This window comes from Borostomias antarcticus (assembly GCF_949987555.1).
Source record: "Borostomias antarcticus genome assembly, chromosome: 13".
Lineage (NCBI taxonomy): Eukaryota > Metazoa > Chordata > Actinopteri > Stomiiformes > Stomiidae > Borostomias > Borostomias antarcticus.
The window spans coordinates 11529072-11548851 of NC_140246.1; the positions used below are offsets into that span (position 1 = coordinate 11529072).

The window sequence follows — 19780 nt, forward strand, 5'->3', positions numbered from 1 at the left end:
ACGTCTTACAAATGGGGTGCTGGACTGACGGACGTTATTAAGACATGATCTGAACGTCTCCCTGACGTCGCATGTTTGCTGGGTAGCTATAGGTAGGCTATCATCTCTCAGAGCAGGTGCAAAGGCATGAAACATCAAAGATGCATATGGTCAGTTGCCTGACAGTATGTAGCAGTAGGCTATGTCAAATCAAATGAAATAGAAAGATAAAAGTAGCCTACACAACAAATACTCCCCACTTTTAGATGTAAATGTAATAAGTAGACTAAATAGTTTTACCCATTGCACATTATCAGCCCCAGTTCCACTGCTCTTTATTCTGGATTTGGTGCAACTAAAGAAAATGTAGGTCTATGTGATAACTGAATAAGATGATTATGAGAGACAATTTATTTTTCATTAAAGGGGTCCTATTATGCTAATTTTCAACAATTTAATATAAGTCTTTGGGGTCCCCATGTCTTTGAGTATTTGAGTATTTTGCAGAAAATACCACTCCAAATAAGAGTTCTAGCATGCCTCTATACCCCTCTGTTGACCACAAGATCAGATTGAGCGGATTGAGCACTTTTTCAAATGCAAATTAATTTTTAATGACCGCTCGATCAACTTCCTGTACTGTATGATCGAAACCTGTTGATTGGCTATTGTCCAATAGCATACTAGGTCAGAGCATATGATTTGCGCATTCAAACCATTACCGGCTTTTCACAGTGCACAGTTTAATAAAATGTTCACGATAAAAAAGGTTTTTTTTAAGTGCGAAGCAGCACTAAGCAGCAGGAAGCAGCAGCAGACATGTCCTTCCCCTTCAGCGGTCAGCAAGCATGTCATGTCACCAACTCTAGCACATTCAGTCCTCAGTTTGGGTTCCTCTTAGAACTTGGCTTCTATTGTGTGGGGGTCCATTGGGAACAGATGTCTTTTTGCAGGCATGTCTGGCAATCTTGAAGTCAGTATTTTCCCATAGTGAGACACGAAACGAATGCTCTGAAAGAAAACGTTAGGTTATTTACCATGGGGAACGCCTCCTGCGTGTCCTCATCAGAAGCTCAATAACATTGCGCCAGCCCTCATTTCCTCATTTGCTGGCACAGATGATGCCCATGTCCGGAGGAGAAGGACCCTCCTCCTTTATAAGGCGTCAGTCGTCATTCAAAACAAGCACACCTCTTCCTCGCTTCCGTAGGAGGGAGGAGGGTGGTCTGATGAGACACTCACTCATGCTGCTCAGAGAACTGGGGTTATGTAAATAACCAAAATTTTCCTGTCTTTGAAAACGAGAGTTTATGGTGTTTTGAGGGATTTTGTCTATGCACCTACTGTATGGATCCATTGAGTGTGTTAGGAGCAACGGGCTATATAAGTATAAAATTAAGCTGGGATGGGATAGATAAAGGTCTGGATGGATTACAGTTTATGTACATGCTACATATGGATATGAATAATAAATAGATAACCCGGGCAGGGACAGGGGGCATGGGTGAGTTATGTATATGCGCTATGATAATGTGCATGAGCTATAATAAATAAAATCCCTTGAAGATGACATAACAGTGCCCTTTGTGAGATTACTAATTTTGATGCATGACAATTATGTATTGGGCTCCACTTACAAGAGTTAAAGCAGCTTGAACCTCTAAGAAGACAGTGTTCATATTGTTTTTCTCTTCAAATCTCTTTACTTTGCCTTTTTCATCTAGCTCTTGACATTATCCTCTGATGAGAAGACAACTGCTTCGTTCAGCTCCATTCCGGGACAAGGTGTGATCTTCTCTGTGATTGTCAGAGATCCGCTGTGGAACACCTCAGCCTCCTATATTCCCATTCACACTTATGCCTGCAGCTTCACATCCACCCTGGATAGCTGCTCAACGCTTGGTGAGTGATCGATATGGTTTTAATTTCAGTGAGTTTCACTATTCAGTCTGGGTGGCTGTGGTTAATTAAAGGATAAGGACACTGGATTTCATGTTTAGCCCTATTCCTGGCTTCCCTGGCATGTATCTGACTAGTACAGGTTAAAATATTTCTGTTTTGTGCAGAGCAGAGTTCTGTGTCAATAACGTTGGCGCATGCACCCTGGCTCGTTGCTAGCTATGGGCAAACTCGAAAAACTTGTAAACAGTACTAATTTCACCAAACATACAACAGCCATCCCTTCACGCTTTAAACCTCCGCGAAATTCATCCGAATCCGAGTGTGCCCATAACTAGCAACGAGCCAGGGTGCGCGCGCCAACGTTATTGACACAGAACTCTGTACTGCACAAAACAGAAACCTTTAACCTGTACTAGTCAGATACATGCCAGGGAAGCCATGAATAGGGCTAAACATGAAATTCAGTGTCCTTATCCTAAACCCTTAACGCCTACACCAGACTGTCATGGATAATGTGGCAATTTCTCCATCCCAGAATTTGTTTGGTTTTTATTGTTTCTATTGGCAGCAGTCTTGTATTGTGTTTTGTCTGACATTTCCCTCCTAACAGTATGAATAGAAAAACACATGACACACCAGCTATATTTGTGTCATGTGTTTTGTTACAGGGAGGATATCCACAAAAGTCTTCTTCACTATCACTGGCTTGGCTGGTGTGTTTGTTTGCTTCTTCGGGCACCGTTTCTTCAAATGTGGTGAGTCAGAAAAATGTCTCTTGAAATTAAAGAATGGAGCAAATCATCTCAAGATTTCATGGGCTAATGAAAAAAACATGGTTCATTCATATGAGCACCAGTAACAAACAAACAAATCTTATGTGAAGGCCAAAGACAGTGGTTTTCAAACTGGGGTCTGAGAGAAAAGAATATGGGTGCATTTATTTAAACACTGCAAGACATTACCCTATCAATATTTGTAGTTAATAGTATTGATTCTGGCAACATCTGAAAGCTTAAATTCTCCTTCTTGCTGGGGGCTATCAAGGCCAGCTGAAACTGTATCTGTAGGTGAATATGACTTAACACTCTGGCTCAGGTTTCTAGGTTGACAACAAATGGTAATGGGAAAACAACAGTGAAATGGGAGTAATTTGTTTATCATTCCATAATGTTACATTAAAGGAGTAGTAAAGGTAAAAATCATGTTTAGCCCTGTTTTAAGGTTACTTATGATGATATACAATGGTTCCGATCAAAAAGTTGACAAAACTAGCACTTTTGAGAAAGTCTGATAATTGCTCTACCACCGTTTTGGTCATACAATGGATGTGGGTGGGCACCGTGAAAAATCATTCAAAAAACATGTTAAACTCTCAATTTCAAAGACAAGAAACTCACCGAGGTGTTAGTTGGCGTTCTGACATATAAATCGCCATAAAGTAAGATTCTAGTTCATCTGGAAATACTTTTTTAAATATTTAGCATATAACTATTTAGTCGCAGCACATACGTGTGTAAACTTCCGCAAACTAGGTAGCCTAGCAACATCAAAATTAACAATAGCTACCGTAAGTAGTTCCGCTTCCTGAATCCCCTCTGCGGATTGATCTACATACAATGGTTGCGTCAATACAAGTCAATGGATTTCATAAAATGATCAATAAAACCCTATAGGATTCATACTTTGCGGCGAATCTGATGTCAGAACACCAGCGGACACCAATTACCCCCTCGGTGAGCTTCTTGTCTTTGAAATCGAGAGTTTAACATGTTTTTGAATGATTTTTCACGGTGCCCACCCACATCCATTGTATGACCTAAACGGTGGTAGAGCAATTATCAACTTTCTCAAGTGCTAGTTTTGTCAACTATTTGATCTGAACCATTGTATATGATCATAAGTAACCTTAAAACAGGGCTAAACATGATTTTTCCCTTTACTAGTCCTTTAAATTGGCATTTTTTGCCATTTTATTTAAATAATTGTCTTTCTCGACCCATTTATTATTATTTTTTCCGCCATGGAAGTCAAAGGCAGGACCGATAGCCAACTGGTAAATTTTTAGAAAACTTGGTATAGGTTGGTAGAATTGGTAGATTGGTAGAGGCTTGTGCCTCAAAGCCTTGGAACAAATCTCACATTGATTGGCCAAAGGGGGCGCTATAGTAACCGATTGAAATAGCAAATTTTGAATAGTCATATCTCATGCCCCATTTAATCTAGAGGCATGAAACATAAGTATGTCCTCATGAGGAACAAATTTGCCTCAAGAAGCCATTACTTCCGGTTATGTAGATTTTCCGCCACTTTGAATTTTTTTGAAAAAAACGCATTAAGTTCTATCTCCTCCTAAGAGGTTTTGCCAATATGCATGAAACTTGGTACACATAATTTAGGGATCAATATTTTAAGTTGCATCTTGGCAAAAGTTTGAAAAGTTAAAGAAAAGAGCCGCTATGAGCCAATGAAGATTGTGGAGGGCGTGGCTTTTCACAGGACTTCTGAATGATTTGACAAAACACAACAAAACTTTGTACCCATGTCACCACCATTAAACTGAGACTAATCCTCCTTTATTGGCCCAATCAAACAAAATGGGGGCGCTAGAGAGCTCATTTCTTGTTTAGGCCTAATCGCTATGCTGATTTTTCCAAAACTTGGTACAATGGTACAAGGACATGCTTAATGGTCACTGGGGATAAATTAAGCTGATTGGCCACAGGGTGGCGCTACAACAAGCTAAAATGCTTAAAAGTGGCTAAAACACAAACGATTGCTGTAGCACGCCCTGTGGCCAAATGGGGTTCATATTTCTTGTCTGAAAAAGTCATGGAATGCTCTACAACATACTAACTGGACACAAAATTGCCAGATTTAGCCACCCCCTTAATTGACATTTTCAATGACCACATAGCTGAAATGTGGCTATAGCATGTTCGACTTGTTGCCTTTAATGCATTAATGCGCTAATGATTGCAGCAATACCAAACTTCCTGCTTGCACACGTGTGTGTGCACAGAGCCACAAAGTGCATTTATGGATGGTGGTCTGTGCTCTCCAAGTACCATTTCTAGTTGTTCTGTGTGGCTATAATGATGAGACCCTGGATGTCTGTTTTAATTAATTGAATGACCCTTTCTGTTTTTTGTTCTTCTTCTGTTCCTGTCCTGTTGCTTTGATAGAGCTGTTCTGTATGGGCTTTGGATTTGCTGCATTTTTCTCCTTTATACTGGTCACAAGAACTGCACAACACCTGGACTATGACAGTAAGTCAGTGTTCTTAGAAAAAAGATTGGTAATATGTTTGTTTTTTTATTTAACAGTTACTGTATTTAGTTGGGGGGGTTTCAAGCAGATGCTGCAGTATTAGTCTAGTAGGAAGGTGGGGTCCCCATGCACTCCATGGATATATTTTTCTAACTTAGTTATTTGTAATCATCAAGGTATGTAGTAAACAAATTTTGATGTTCCCAACTCGAAATATTGTCCAATATTTATTGGTCTTTGTGGCCATCTTGGATTTCCGTCAAAAATGTAAAATCAACATAGCATTTGAACTAGATATCTTACAGAGACAAATGACCCCATGTTCTGTATAATTTTGACATGAGGAATTGATTGAGAGGGTTATTGTCATGATTTTTACATGTTAGGTATATTAAAAAGAGAAAAAAGCAATTTGTTGACGGGGGGGAGGGGTGCTGCGCGATTTGTTGATGGGGGGGGGGGGGGGCAGGCCATTCACCGCGGGCCAGGCCAGTTGCCGCGCCAGGCCACCGGGAACATTACCGGTGCTCACGATGGCCAGTCCGCCCCTGTCAGTGAGAGAGCAGGATAGTAGTGGTCTGTGTGGCACTCCGGACGATGCTCGAGGCTGAAGAGGAGTTCCTCTGTGATTTGCGACCTATAGCTGGCGCCGGGGTTGCATGTTCGGTTTTGGTAGTCTGTAGACCGGTGGGCATCTTTTATTGGGCCCAGTTGAGACTGTGTACTGCATGTGTATCTTTTTGAGTGTAGCGGTCAGACGGTGGGTCTGGTTAGAATCAGACCAGTAGAGTACAGTGCTAGCTTGGATGCTAGAGGGAGTAGCTATGGCTGGTGTTAACGAACATAGGGAAGAGAGGACCTCCCTGGCTTCTGCTGGTGCATTTATACGGCGGTCAGTCAGTTTATGAATCTTACTGGGTCACGGCTAGCTGAGCTGGCTAAGGCGAGTGGTGCAACGGAGGCCTCCTCTATGACAAGGAGTGATTGGATAGCTTTGCTTAAGGAGCGCTTCTCCTTACAGGCTATGTGAGCAGAACAGAGGAAACCTTGAGGGGGAGGAGAGAGAGAGACAGTTTCAGTGGGAACTGGAGAAGATCCAGGCTAGGTCACGTGACAATGAGTTTGACCTTGCTCCCATGAGAGTAGTTAGTTGGTGTTCTGAGTTAGTACCAATTTCCTCCTTGCTGTCAGTTAATGACTTTGCAGGTGAGAGAGGGAGAGAACTTTCTGATGTCTCCCCCAAACAGCGCTGAGCACTAGTTAGTGAGAAGTTGGCAGCTAGGACCCAGGGGCCTGGAGCTGCCACATCAGTGCAGTGATGTCAAGGGACGCTTAGGTACAGTAGTAGCGCCCCTTTGTTTCATTTGGCTCTGTAGCGTTGCCAGATTAAGTTGATTAGGGCCCTCAATGGTCTCGCCACAGTTTACATCAAAGATCTCCTGGACCAACCTACCAGCTTCAGGCCTGGTCGCCGGCTCAGATCTGACAACCAGATGACCCTGAAGGTCCCACGGTCAAAACTTGTCACAAAGGGAGACCGTGCATTCTCTGTGATGGCACCTGGGCTATGGAACAAGCTTCCTCTGAACATCAAGTCCACCACCACCCTGGACTCTTTTAGAGCACAGCTTAAAACTCACCTCTTTGTTACAGATGATCTATAATTTATGTCCTTGTCTTGTGTCTTAAATGTAGTTTCATTTTGTGTCTCTGCAGTCCCTTGTTTTTGTTTGTACCCGGGCTGCGCCCCGGGCTGATGTAACAGTTGGTTGGGGGGCGCATTATAAATAAAAATAACATAACATAACATAGGGAATATCCTGAGGTCTTGATGGCATGTGTTGTGACGCATGCGTGGGCAGAGTCCCCTATTGATGTAGCTTCTGGAGAGGAGCGGGACCCCTTGGTGGAGCTGGAAGATATGTTTTTGGTTCACTTAAAGGAAGTACAGGAGAGGCCTTTAGTAAATCTCAGAGATACTTTCATGGGTCACCTGAAGGAGGTGGAGGCGCAGTCAGTGTTAGATCTATCTGACACCTTTATGTTCCACCTAATGCCTGGTGAGGTGATTAAAGAAGCACCCAGTCAGTTAGTTTAGTGAAGGTGTTAGGTTGCATTGAGCCTGTGTGTGAACCTGCGGTGGTGGACGCAGGTCAGCAGGGGGAGCTGTTGCTGGAGGCTGAGCCTCCCGGAGTAATAGAGGATGAGCCCTTGGTAGCTGAGACCTTAGCAGTGGACAGTACTGTAAACCCTCTTGTCAACAGAGCTCTGTAGAGCAGGAAGAAGCATGTCAGCTTGTGTTGAGTGAGGAAGAAGTAGAGGCAGGCTGTTCTTCTAGTGAGCCTGTTGTGAGTGCGGATCAGTGATGCTCAGGGTTGAGTGGGGACAGTGTGCCAGGGCTGGTGTGGCTGTCAGTCGGCTTGGAAGAGTGACGAACCGGAGATCCAGCACCAAGAGCTCGCATCGTGGGTGACAGGTAGGCCAGTTTGTCCACTATCTATTCTGTGCCAAAAGCAAGTCGGTGATATCAATGTATAGGTTTGGTCAGGGAGGAATAGAGGAGAGGTTTTAGTGTTATCGATGAATCAACCCTATGACAACAAGGCTATTCTGGACAGTGTTGAGGCTTGCTAACACGCAACATGTAAAGTTAGCCGGGCAGTGAGAATCAGCAAGCCATAAAACTGTCAACAATCGTGTCATTGTCTAGGGTTGATTCATCACTTACTCTAAAACCTCTCCCGTATTCCTCCCTCACCAACCTATACATCAAAGTCACCGGCTTGCTTTTGGCACATAACAGATAATTGACATACTGTACTGGCCTACCCATCACCCACAATGAAAGCTCTAGGCGCTGGATCTGTGTGTCCTCAGTCTCCCATCCAGCTGACGAGACGGCTAACTCCAGTGTAGTCACTCTTCCAAGCCGAATGACAGCCACACCACCCCAGGCGCACTGTCCCCAGCTCAGGTTCATTCAAGTTTTCAAAGTTTCTCTAAAAGAGTCCAGCTCAGCAGCGATTGTCAATTTGCTGTCAATGGTGTGTTCTCAGCATCTTCCCTCAGTCCTGAGCGTATGCATTCCATGCGCTCTATGGGACTGTGTGTTCGTGGTTCTCCCACCATTCAAGGAGTCCTTTCAAGTTTGCTACACTAGCCAGAGGCAGACCACTCCACCAACGTCATCAGCAATTACAACAATTAATTGAACCATTGTTCAACTATCATTCTGTACACAACAAGCATCAAGCCGGTGATATTCTTTATTCCACAGATAGATATAAAATCACTGTGGGATTTTCCACAAACCAGAATATAACGTAAATAATAGGCTTTCTTGCTCTAGCCTACTTCCTGCAACATCTTGTAAATTATACAACAAACTTCATGACAATCATGACAATAACCATCCCAATCAATAGGCTCTGTGCACCAGCTCCACTACTTCCTGAAAGTCACTTGGCATCTTTATTTCCTGTCCTATATGATTGTATTAAGTGGTTTATCAGGTGTGCGGCAGACCCAGTGCACACCTGATTAATCACTTAATCCAATCATATTGGACAGGAAATAAAGCAGCCAAGTGACTTTCAGGAAGTAGCGAAGCTGGTGCACAGAGCCTATTTCATGTCAACATTTTCATCAAAAATACAGCATGGCCACAAAGATGGCCCCCAAACAGACTATGGGACAATATTTTGAGTTGGGAACATCACCATTTGTTTACTAGACACCTTGAGGATTACAAAAAAATAAAGTTTTTTATAATATTTCCATGGGGTGCCCCACCTTCCTATCCGACTATGTACCATTGTAAACAATTGCTCTTTCGTGTATTGGTTATACTGTAGTTTTAATGTATCCTCTGATTTTGTTTTGATTAATGTCTCCAAATAATAGTTGGAATGAAATTAGCCACTAAATTAGCTCAGTGTGCACCTGATGGGACCTAATCACATTATTGTCTAAAACAACATTATAGTTACATTTAGGATTCAGTTGTCAGCTGTTTTGCAACTTTTTGCTGCTCCAGTAGTTGCCTCTGCAGTTTATATATTTGCCTGTGAGAAGGTATGGCTACTCATTTTTTAAATGTAATAATTTATAATATGATTATAATTTTATTAATTTTTACAAATATTCTCATTTTCAGTCCGTTTGGCCCTGACAGCAGTGATTGGCGTAGTAGGGGGTGTTGTCCTGGTGATGTGCTGGTGGCGTTTCGGCTCAGTTATGGCCTGTGTCATCGTTGTTGGATTAATGCTTGGCTTTCTCATCTCCTCCACTTTCTTCTTCACACCTATCGGTATGAGCACAACAAAAGTCCCTGTAGAACTTGGAATATTCAGATATTCAAACAGGAAAGCTTCATGGGTTAAATTATGAAATAGTTACACACCTCAAATGTAATAATACTAGTTAAGATTACAGGTATATGATTTCCTTCAAACAAGACATTTGAGATGCTGTTTGTATTATCTCATGAACACCCGGATCCTAACTTTTGATAAATGGATCTGAGTAAATTAGTCCCCATACTGAGACTTTAAACCTGGGTTCTAGAGCTGACTCCGATTGCTCAACTGGTCAATTGTTTGGTTGAAATGCTCTTGTCCGACCAGGATTGATTGAGCAATCGCAAAGCTTATACTTTGATAGACAAAAAATACATAACACTCATTTAAATAAATGGGCGAAACAGGAGTGTTTTGAATTACCTTAACACAACATACACACGTGGACAAAATATTTGGTACCCTTCCGTTAAAGAAAAAAACAACAACAATGGTCACTGAAATTGAAAATGACAAATGTAATAATAAATAAATAAATTACTGAAAAGTAACTAATGAAAATCAGACATTGCTTTTGAATTGTGGTTCAACAGAATCAAAAACAAACTGATGAAACTGGCCTGGACAAAAATGATGGTACTCTTAACTTAATATTTTGTTGCAATTTTGAGGCAATCACTGCACTCATTTTCATTAGTTAATTTTCAGTACATTTTTATTTATTATGACTTTTGTCAGCTTCAAGTTATTTCAGTGACCATTGTGGGTTTTTCTTTCTTCAACGGAAAGGTACCAACAATTTTGTCCAGGTGTGTAATTTTCAACCCGATCTCACCCATCTGCCTATAAATAACACGCCTTTTCACCGTGCATATCATACGCCAAATTGCAATTCTGCGTGTAATACATACGCCGAAACCGCGTGGAGGCGCTCAGGCAGCGAGGGGGTATTGTGTTTTGCAGAGCCTGCCCACTAAGCCCTCCACTCCTGGGTCCAGTTTCATAAATTAGCCTGATCCCTGTGTCCAACTCTAACCCCTGTGTTGACGTGGAGGGTGCTTGTGTAGCGTACACTAGCTATAGCTAGCTAGCTCTGTTCGCATTAACTGACCCACCCAGCCTACCCTCAAAAGCACAAGCTCGCAAATATATACCCCACTTGTATCACGTGTTCCAAGGTGAACAACCAAGCACAAACTCTGATTTTGGCATATGTATTACATGCAGAATTGTGATTTGGCATATGATGTCGAGAATGGGCTGGTAATTTTACAGCCCTGAGTGTGATTGTAGTATTGTAGGATTCCAGCACAGAGCTCTGTCTCCCTACCCTAAGTCACACACACAGGCGCGCAGCCTGTCACACACACACACAGCCTGTCAGCCTCTTGTTTCCTAATTATATGGTTTATATTAAGACATGAGGTCAAACATTCCAGTTTTCGTGTTGGCCATAATTTTATCGCAGAAGGCACTAGCGACATCTTCATAGCCGACACGCCAAGAAGCCCAATTGAACCCCACAATGTCATAAAAAAGTCCATAGGTAGTAAATTTGTTTTTGTTGCGGTTCATTTAAGATCAAGACCTTTAGGCTACATCTTGCAATTCAGAGAGGAATGAATGTGGGGCCCATTTGCCATTGCGCGTTATCATATGTGTTATTTTTATTTGTATTATTAGGCCTACCTAGGCATATAGCCCCATAATAAAGACGATTATGATCAAATTAAAGTATGTAATGGCAGGGCATGCAATTTAATGTATTTAAATAATTTGGATGGATAGGCAGCCTGTAAAATGGGATGTAGGCCTAGTCTGGCGGAAACTCAAGGTTTATGTGCAAGCAGGGCCTATAAGCAGCCTATAAGCAGGCCTAAGCTACATGGAAAATGCTACATCCTAATAAAATACCATAAAGAATAACTTATGTCAAATAGTGAATTACTAGTTAGTTACTAATGAATACTAAAGAAAAATCAGCCTAATTTGGAAATATAGGCTAGGCCTGAAGGAAAAAAAAGACCAAAATCGACCAACATCGATTGGTTGGTTGGCGGGGGGGATGCCTGTCAGTCAACCAAGATTTTCTTTGGTTGAAGACAGCCCTACTGGATTCAATAATATTTATTTTCTTTTTAGTTACAAGGCACACAATCTGCTTATGGTGTTCTGTGTGAGGACACACCAAACTGATTGTCAAAAATACCTGAGGGCAGACAGATTGGCCTCCATCTTTTTGGTGTGCACAGGTTGTTGTCTTTAACAGCCATGTTTCACAGTCGGCAAGAGGCATATTGACCTGTCAGAGATTAGCTTTGACCTCTGTTTAACTAGTTAAAATGAGCAAATGTATTTACTTTTTAATATTTACTTACTAGATAATGGAATCCAACTTATCTCCTATTATTCAAAATATTGACTCTCTATTACAGAATTGGACTAAGATGTATATCGCTGATGGGTAGAATCAATTTGGTGAAAATGATTATAGCTCCTAAGATACAATATATTGCGTACATGTTACCGCTATCACTTCCACACGTGTTGTTAAAGCGATACAGCAGAATAATTTTATTTGGATGGGAAAAAAGCCCTTATTTAATCATACTAAATTATATGCAGCTAAGGATAAGGGAGGATTATCGCTCTCAAGGATTGACTGGTACCACTTTGCCTTTTCTCTCTCCCAACTCTCTAAAATGAACCTTCTGCCAGAACAGGCTCCTGCTTGGGTGAGGATAGAGGAAGAGCTAGTATATCCATCCTCCCTGGAGGCCTTTCTAACTCAAATGGGTAGAGTGGTACCATTTAAGAACCCAGTATTGTCTTTTGCTAGAGAATCTTGGAAAATGGCACATCATTACACAAAATCTAGCCCATTTCTCACACCTAAAGCTTCCATATGGTACAATAAGACACTTTTGATAGGCAAGAAGGCATTCATATGGGGACATTGGGCCAAGGCAGGTATCCATCTCCTCAGAGACTTGGTTCGGAAGGCATGATTGAGATCCTATGACGAGATAAAGAAAGAATATAATTTGGACAAATCTGAATTCTGGAGGTTCTTACAAATAAGGCACTGTATATTTGCCAATGTAAAATCTAAATTAAATCAACAAACTAGGATTCAGGAATTATTCCATGTAACATGGCATAGAAAGGGTGGTGCCTCAATATTCTATGAGCATTTTAGGGATGCGCACACACCGCGACTAGAAGGGCTGAAGATTAGTTAGGAAAAGGATACTGGGGAGGGGATCTCAAGTACTGATTGGAATAAACTTGTTGCGTCCTGGCATAAGTGTTCACGTGAAATGCAATCACAACTTATTCATTATAAGATAATCAGCTATTGGACTCCATGTAAGTTGGCTAGACTGAAATTAAGGAACAGTGACATCTGCTGGAGATGTAATAAGGAGGTGGGGACCTTAGTGCACTTATTGTTCTATTGTGAGAAAACAGAACGCATGTGGAATAAGATTTTTGTTTTATTAAATAGGATTCTGAAGATACTGTCGATCAAAACCCCCAAACTCTGTCTCTTGGGATTGATACCAGACGATATTAAAATGTCAAATCGTCAGAGGTTGAGGTTGCAACTGGCTATGACAACTGGCTGTAGAGTAACTTTAAGACACTGGAAGTCCTCCGCCCCTTCCACCTACAATTAATGGTTAGAAGCAATGTTTAAAATGGCAACATATGAACGAGTCACATATAGAGTTGCAGTTAGGGAGGACTTGTTTAATGAAGTATGGGGATTGTTTGTAATCTAATGCTGGATGTTGAGGGAATTGGTCTGTAGGTAAGAATGTAGGCATGTTGACTGTGTTTTGTCCGTTGTTGTGTTTTTGTTGTTGTATGTTTCTATATCTATAATTTAGTTTAGGTTTTTTATATTTTTGTTTTGTTTGGTTCTTCCGGGCGAATGTGTTGAACAGATTCCATGTTCACCGGGTCTGGTTTGTTTTGCCACAGTGGGATTGTGTTTGGGGTTGGGTATGTCAATGTGTAGTTTGTTTTTGGGGGCTTTTGTGTTGGGGGGCTTAAAAGGGGAGAACATGATGACAGTTATTTGAAGATATATACATTAGACTGCTCATGTTTGTACCTACTGTAACTGTCAAAATATCAATAAAAAAAATAAAATAAATAGATGATACACTTAAAAAAAAAACACAACAACAACAACTAACAAGCACTCTGAAATCATCATAATTTGTGCTGTCCCTCCATATGCCTGAGCATAGATGAGATCTAGTGCAGAAATATAGACTACAAGCAAAGGAATTAAGTGCTTTATATTAATTGAAAAAAATATCTGTCACTGATTTAAAAGTTATGCACTTTAATAGTGAGCCTGAATTCTCTTGATTAAGGTTTCGAAAAACATCTAATGTATTTAGTAGGCCTAATGTTAGCTATGTTGAACTGACGATTAGGCTACTGTTGATTCTGTATCAACAACCGTGTTTGCTTCTATTTGAAAAGAGGCTTTGGACTGATAGGTCAGAGGTTTTTGGTTTCAGTCTTTTTGGTGTTTCCGTGCCTTAGAATTTTTGTGTGCCCATTCAGGTGACTTGGACGTGTTCCGCCCAGGTGTGTTTTTTTGGATAACATTCAGCTGCATCATGTTGGCGGTTCCGCTATTTTTTGTGCGCTGGCCCCGGGAAGTAAGTCCCTTTCTTGAGCACTTACATAATAATAAAATAATAGTTGTAGTTACTTCAATTCTTAACTTAAATTATACTAAGTTAAATAATATTAATTCCACAAACTTTACAGTGTGTTTGTTTGTGCGTGTGCATGTTCTAGTATGCATGTGGCTCTGTTTGATACTTTGTGTGTTCATGTGGCTCTAGGTGCAGTTTCCCAGGCATGGTTTGAATTAGAGGTCAAACCTGTTTTTATTTTAGAAATGTCTACTGTGGTACATTTTGTCTTCCAAGGTCAGTGTCTTCTCTTATATGGAGTATAAAAAGCTGTCCTTGGATCAAGCCTGCATACTACTACATTAATGAGATACACATTTTACAGTTCTGCCTGTTTTGCCCAAAGTCCACCCCTGCATTAATCTGATGCTGCCAGATGGTTTGCTTCACATAACCATCTTGGAACTCTGTTGGTAACTGGAAAAGGGCAGGCACATTCTAAACTACTTGGCAGGTGATACAGTAGGATGAATCATCAGAAAAAAATCTCAAAAGGTCTTATCAGCGCTAAATTCAACTGCTCCTCGATGTCATAAACCCACCCTCCATAGCTGTTTGTATTTTAAATTCATCAAAACCAACGCTGATTGGTGACATCGTTTCCTGATTGGGCTCAAATCTTTCTTTATCGGAGTACCCAGACTGATTTGCTAGTAACAACGTGAGCTCGCAAAATCAGGATGGTCTCACAAAGCTACCCCTGAATGTGACAGTAGTTTTAAGTTGGAAACTCTATGGGATGTCACCTGCAAGTAACCTCCTGCAGTAACCAGATTATCCATGGTGGATAAAATAACTTGATCTATAACCAATATGTCAACCACTTAAAGGTGCTGAATGCGGTTTGTGGTTTCCTGTTAGACTTACAAAAATTGTTGAAAGATTTTGAAAAATGCAACCGATGAAATCCCCATCCCTCCCTTCAGGCCACCCTCCAAAGCCACTCTTCCAAACTGGGGGAAAACAAATCACAATTGCTAGGCAGGTAGGTAGGTTGACAGGCGGGTAAGCCATCCAATCATTTTAAGTTGACAACTGAATTATGACCTCGGGGCTCAGCGACAGTGCAGGGCGAGAGGTAATGTTTTCGGTGGCGTGTCTGTCTATACGTCCGTCCGGTCAGCAGGATTACGAAAAACTACCAGACCTATTTTCACAAAATTTGGTGGAAGGGTGTAGCATGGGCCAACTTAGAACCAATTTTTTGACTTAGAACCAACATTTTAGAGCGGATACGAATCATAGGACAGGTCCACGAACCGCCCAAACACGGCCGGCCATTCACCTCCATACATTTTTTAGACCAGGTTTACACTTAAACTACCAGACTGATTTTCATGAAACTCAGTGGAGGGGTGTAGCATTGGTCAACTAACAACCCATTAAATGCCGGAGTGGATTTGAATCATGGGGTGGGTCCACAAGCCGTTTCTTGGTTTGTCCATTCACCTAAATTCATTTTTGGGACTAGGATTACGCAAAATCTACCAGACCGATTTTCATGGAACTCAGTAGAGGGGTGTAGCATGGGTCAACTAACAACCCATTCAATTCTGAAGTGGATCTGAATCACGGGGCGGGTCCATGAGATGCCCAAACACGTCCAGTTTGGCCATTCACTTCCATTCATTTTTTGGACAAGGACTAGGATTACACAAAAACTACCTGACCGCATTTCATGAAACTCGGTGGAGGGGTGTAGCATTGGCCAATTTAGAACCCATTGAATTTTGGCACGCAGAGCCACGAAATGCATTTGGGGGCAGACGTCTGTGCTCTCTGAGCAACATTTCTAGTTATTATTGTTATTACAGTCTTGCAACTTCCACACATTCCACATTTATTTCATTTTAGTGTCAGATCACTTTATTTATTGATTGCTGTCAGGATGTGTATGGAGGATCGGGATAACGTGAGACAAAGATGGGAGGCCCGTCTCTGGACGATCCGATGATGATGTCGGGATGTAATAAGAATTGCAAATATTTAAAAAGTACTTCTGAGCAAACTGCATACTACATCTTTAATCAGACATGTAATAATAAATCTATACGTATATGTCTGTGTTTAGGGTAATATCACCACATGTGGGTTTGCTGGTGCTTACGCTGTGGTACTGGCTGTGAATGCCTACATCTACACCAGTCTGTCATACATCACCCTGAACATCCTCAAGCGTTTCCTCAACAACAACTTCAGCTCAGCTTTCACTGCTGTGCCTTTCCAGAACATTGGTAACTAAAAGAACATTTTATCACTTCCTTCAAGTTGAGTCCAGAATTAATTTCCAAAGCCTCCAGAATTAATTTAACCTTAACCATTTAACCTCTTGTATTATTCTATTTCTAACATTATTTTTGTATATTAATGTGTTTTATTATTGTTGATGTAAATGATGTGCACATAACATGTTTATTCTCAGCCTCCCATTTCCCCCTTCCTCAGGCTGCTTTTGTATATAAGCATTTGTTCTTAATTTCTTGCCTGGGTAAATAAAGGTTAAATAAATGAATAAAAAAAATAAAAAATCAGAAATATCTGAATAGCAGTCAGTGGGTTGACTTGTTGTGATATGTACTGTAGTAATGGTTTACTGCAAATAATTTTAGGATGTTGATAGAGATTATTCCTACCGCAACAATAATTACATAATGGCACATATTAATTTATCCAAACCTTTCTGTGTAGCACTTGTATCATACCTTAATTCACCGTTACCATGTACTTACACAATGGACTTTGTGAAAGTGAGTGTTACATTTCTTGTTCCACATTTCCACTAAAGTAGGCTAACCAAATGTGTCTCTCTTACATTCTAAATTACTTTCATAAAGTACTGTTACAAAATCTGTCGGTAGCACGTTTGCACACAAAAAAAGAGTAGACTTAACATGATTGCCCTAAAATGTTCAGATGGAGTCAATCTCACTGCCCATGGAAACAACTAAGGATGTCATTCAAGATGAGGAACAATCACAACATTATTACTATTGTTTAGGGCTGCCCCATGAAAGTCTATGAGTTTTGTGTGATTTTTTGTCAGTCAGTGTGCTCCACTGACAAGATGTGCTGGTGGGCTAAGTGATGTATATAGGACAGGCTCATCATTAGTTTTAGACCAAGGCTATTTCTGTAACTATTTGTTGTGAAGGAAAAACACTGAGGACTGACATAGCGGAGGGAAACCGAAGGCAGAAGGGGACCCCTCTCCTATGCGCCGGCTATCTCCTTTTCTCAAACAGAATAAATATCACAACACAAAATTGCTTCCCTAGATCAATGTTATTATATCCGCTGGAAAAAATATTTTTTCCTATAGATTGCGCTCTAATATCTGCGAATGGATAAAAAAATGTTTTATGTCCTTTTTCATTCCTGCAATAAGCCCTATCAAGGACATTGATAACATATTTTCTGAATTTGGACTTTAAAACAAACCTTTCTCTCTCTCTCCTCACTCTTGCTTTCCCATTCCCCCCTCCAACTTGCAGATTTCATCATGATCACGCTGTGGGTGGTGCTGGGTGTCTCAGGTATAGCCCTCCAGCTCTACAGGGAGCGCTCGCGTCCCTTCTTCCCCCCCAGCCCGTACCTCATGTGGCTGCAGGAGCAGGAGCGCCGGAGGACCAACGTCCTGGACCCCAGCCACCACACCCCTTCCTTCACCTCCCGCCTCTTAGCTCAACTCAGACAGCTCAGCAGCCAGACACAGCCTGCCGAGGAGCACACACCACTCCTGCTTTAGCCCCTTCCCATCATACATGTCACTCACTCAGGTACAATGTACCCAGTCGGCTTTAGCTCACCCCAGCAGGAACATGACATGAACAGTGAACAACATGGACAAAATAGTCAGGCCTCCTATTCACCTAGCACCATACAGAGCCTGATTAGAACAAGGGCTGCTGGTCACAGTTGCGTTTTATTTTTCAAGAAAACATTTGTTGTGTAAGTTTTAGGTTCCATGCAGCTCCTATGTTTTTAAGTTGTAGCTTCCACTTTTTGTGTATGAAAACAACTTACGTTTTACTCGTTTGTGCTTATAGAAAAGCAGTTTTACCATCAACTGAAAATTCTCTTTTACAAAACGTACCTTTTACAGATTTGAGGGATAGACAACTTTGCACCTTTGTCTAAGTTTCTTCTCTTTGTGAATGCCTTCCTCCAGGTATGGTACAGTACAGTATGGTAGTGTAAACACATCATTGAAATAATAATTGAAAGTCTCTGCACACCTGAATCAAATTTCAGTGACAGGTGCGTAGATGAAGTTTTGACCGCCACTGGAGGTATGGTCCTGATGTCTGCCAAGGTCATTTTTCTTTTATTTTTTTAATATTTTTTACAGATTATGAAAGTGTAAATTGTAAGCTTTGTGCCATGCATTGACATCTGCAAATATTTGAAGAAGATATGCTTCTGTGAATGTTGTTACACCTGAAATAACTAAGCAGAGAAAACGGGCTTCAAAGCTGTTTACACTTCTCACTTATAACTGTTGTTTGTTATATTGAGTGGATTCTTAACAACTTCAATTTTCATTTTATAGAAAAAAAAAAAATATATATTGCCCTCTAGCGCATTTTGAGGATTGCAGACATCAGGACCAAACCTGATCAGTGGTGATCACCTATGAGGAAACAGGAACACCCACAATGTCTTCACTTGCTCAACAAAATCCAATTTAATAATATACAACATTTTGATACATATACACTATATGGACACAAGTATTGGGCCACCTACAGTATACACACCTACAGGAGCTTTTATGACATCCCATTCTAAATTCATAGGCATTAATATGGAGTTGGTCCCCCCTTGGCAGCTATAACAGCTTCCTCTCTTCTGGGAAGGCTTTCTACAAGATTTTGGAGTGTGTCTGTGGGAATTTCTCCACATTCATCCAGAAGAGAATTTGTGAGGTCACACTGATGTTGGACGAGAGAGCCTTACATCACCAAGCGCAATGCCAAGCGTCAGATGGAGTGGTGTAAAGCATGCCGCCACTGGACTCTGGAGAAGTGGAAACGTGTTTTGTGGAGTGACGAATCGCACTTCTCTATCTGGCAGTCTGATGGACGAGTCTGGGTTTGTCGAATGCAGGAGAATGTTACCTGCCTGGAGGAGGGATAATGTTCTGGGGTTGTTTTTCTGGGGTTGGCCTAGGCCCCTTAGTTCCAGTGAAGGGAAATGTTAATGCTTCAGCTTACCAAGACATTTTGGACAATTCTCTGCTCCCAACTTTGTGGGAACAGTTTGGGAAAGACCCTTTTCTGTTCCAGCATGACTGTACCCCAGAGCAAGGTCCATAAAGGCATGGTTGGGTGAGGCTGGTGTGGAAGAACTTGACTGGCCTGCACAGAGCCCTGACCTCAACCCCATCAGACATCTTTGGGATGAACTAGAACGGAGATTGCAAGATTGGCTCTCAGGTCCAACATCAGTGTCTGACCTCACAAATGCTCTTCTGGATGATTGGGCAAAAATTCACACTCCAAAATCTTGTAGAAAGCCTTCCCAGAAGAGTGGAAACTGTTATAGCTGCAAGGGGGGGACCAACTTCATATTATTGCCTATGACTTTAGAATGGGATGTCATAAAAGATCCTGT

At 41.3% G+C, this 19780-nt stretch overlaps 1 protein-coding gene across 1 annotated transcript in view; it reads left to right on the plus strand.

The window, feature by feature from the left end:
- The window catches only part of tm7sf3 (transmembrane 7 superfamily member 3), a gene marked incomplete at both ends in the record, with an annotated part of 29357 nt that extends 11445 nt beyond the window's left edge, over window positions 1–17912 (plus strand). The window contains 7 exons of the mRNA XM_084447645.1: window positions 1704–1881; window positions 2550–2636; window positions 5064–5147; window positions 9305–9457; window positions 14031–14128; window positions 16239–16401; window positions 17659–17912. Coding sequence (XP_084303771.1) covers window positions 1704–1881; window positions 2550–2636; window positions 5064–5147; window positions 9305–9457; window positions 14031–14128; window positions 16239–16401; window positions 17659–17912 — 1017 coding nt within the window. The remainder of the gene's footprint in view (window positions 1–1703; window positions 1882–2549; window positions 2637–5063; window positions 5148–9304; window positions 9458–14030; window positions 14129–16238; window positions 16402–17658) is intronic.
- Between the last annotated feature and the right edge of the window lie 1868 nt (window positions 17913–19780).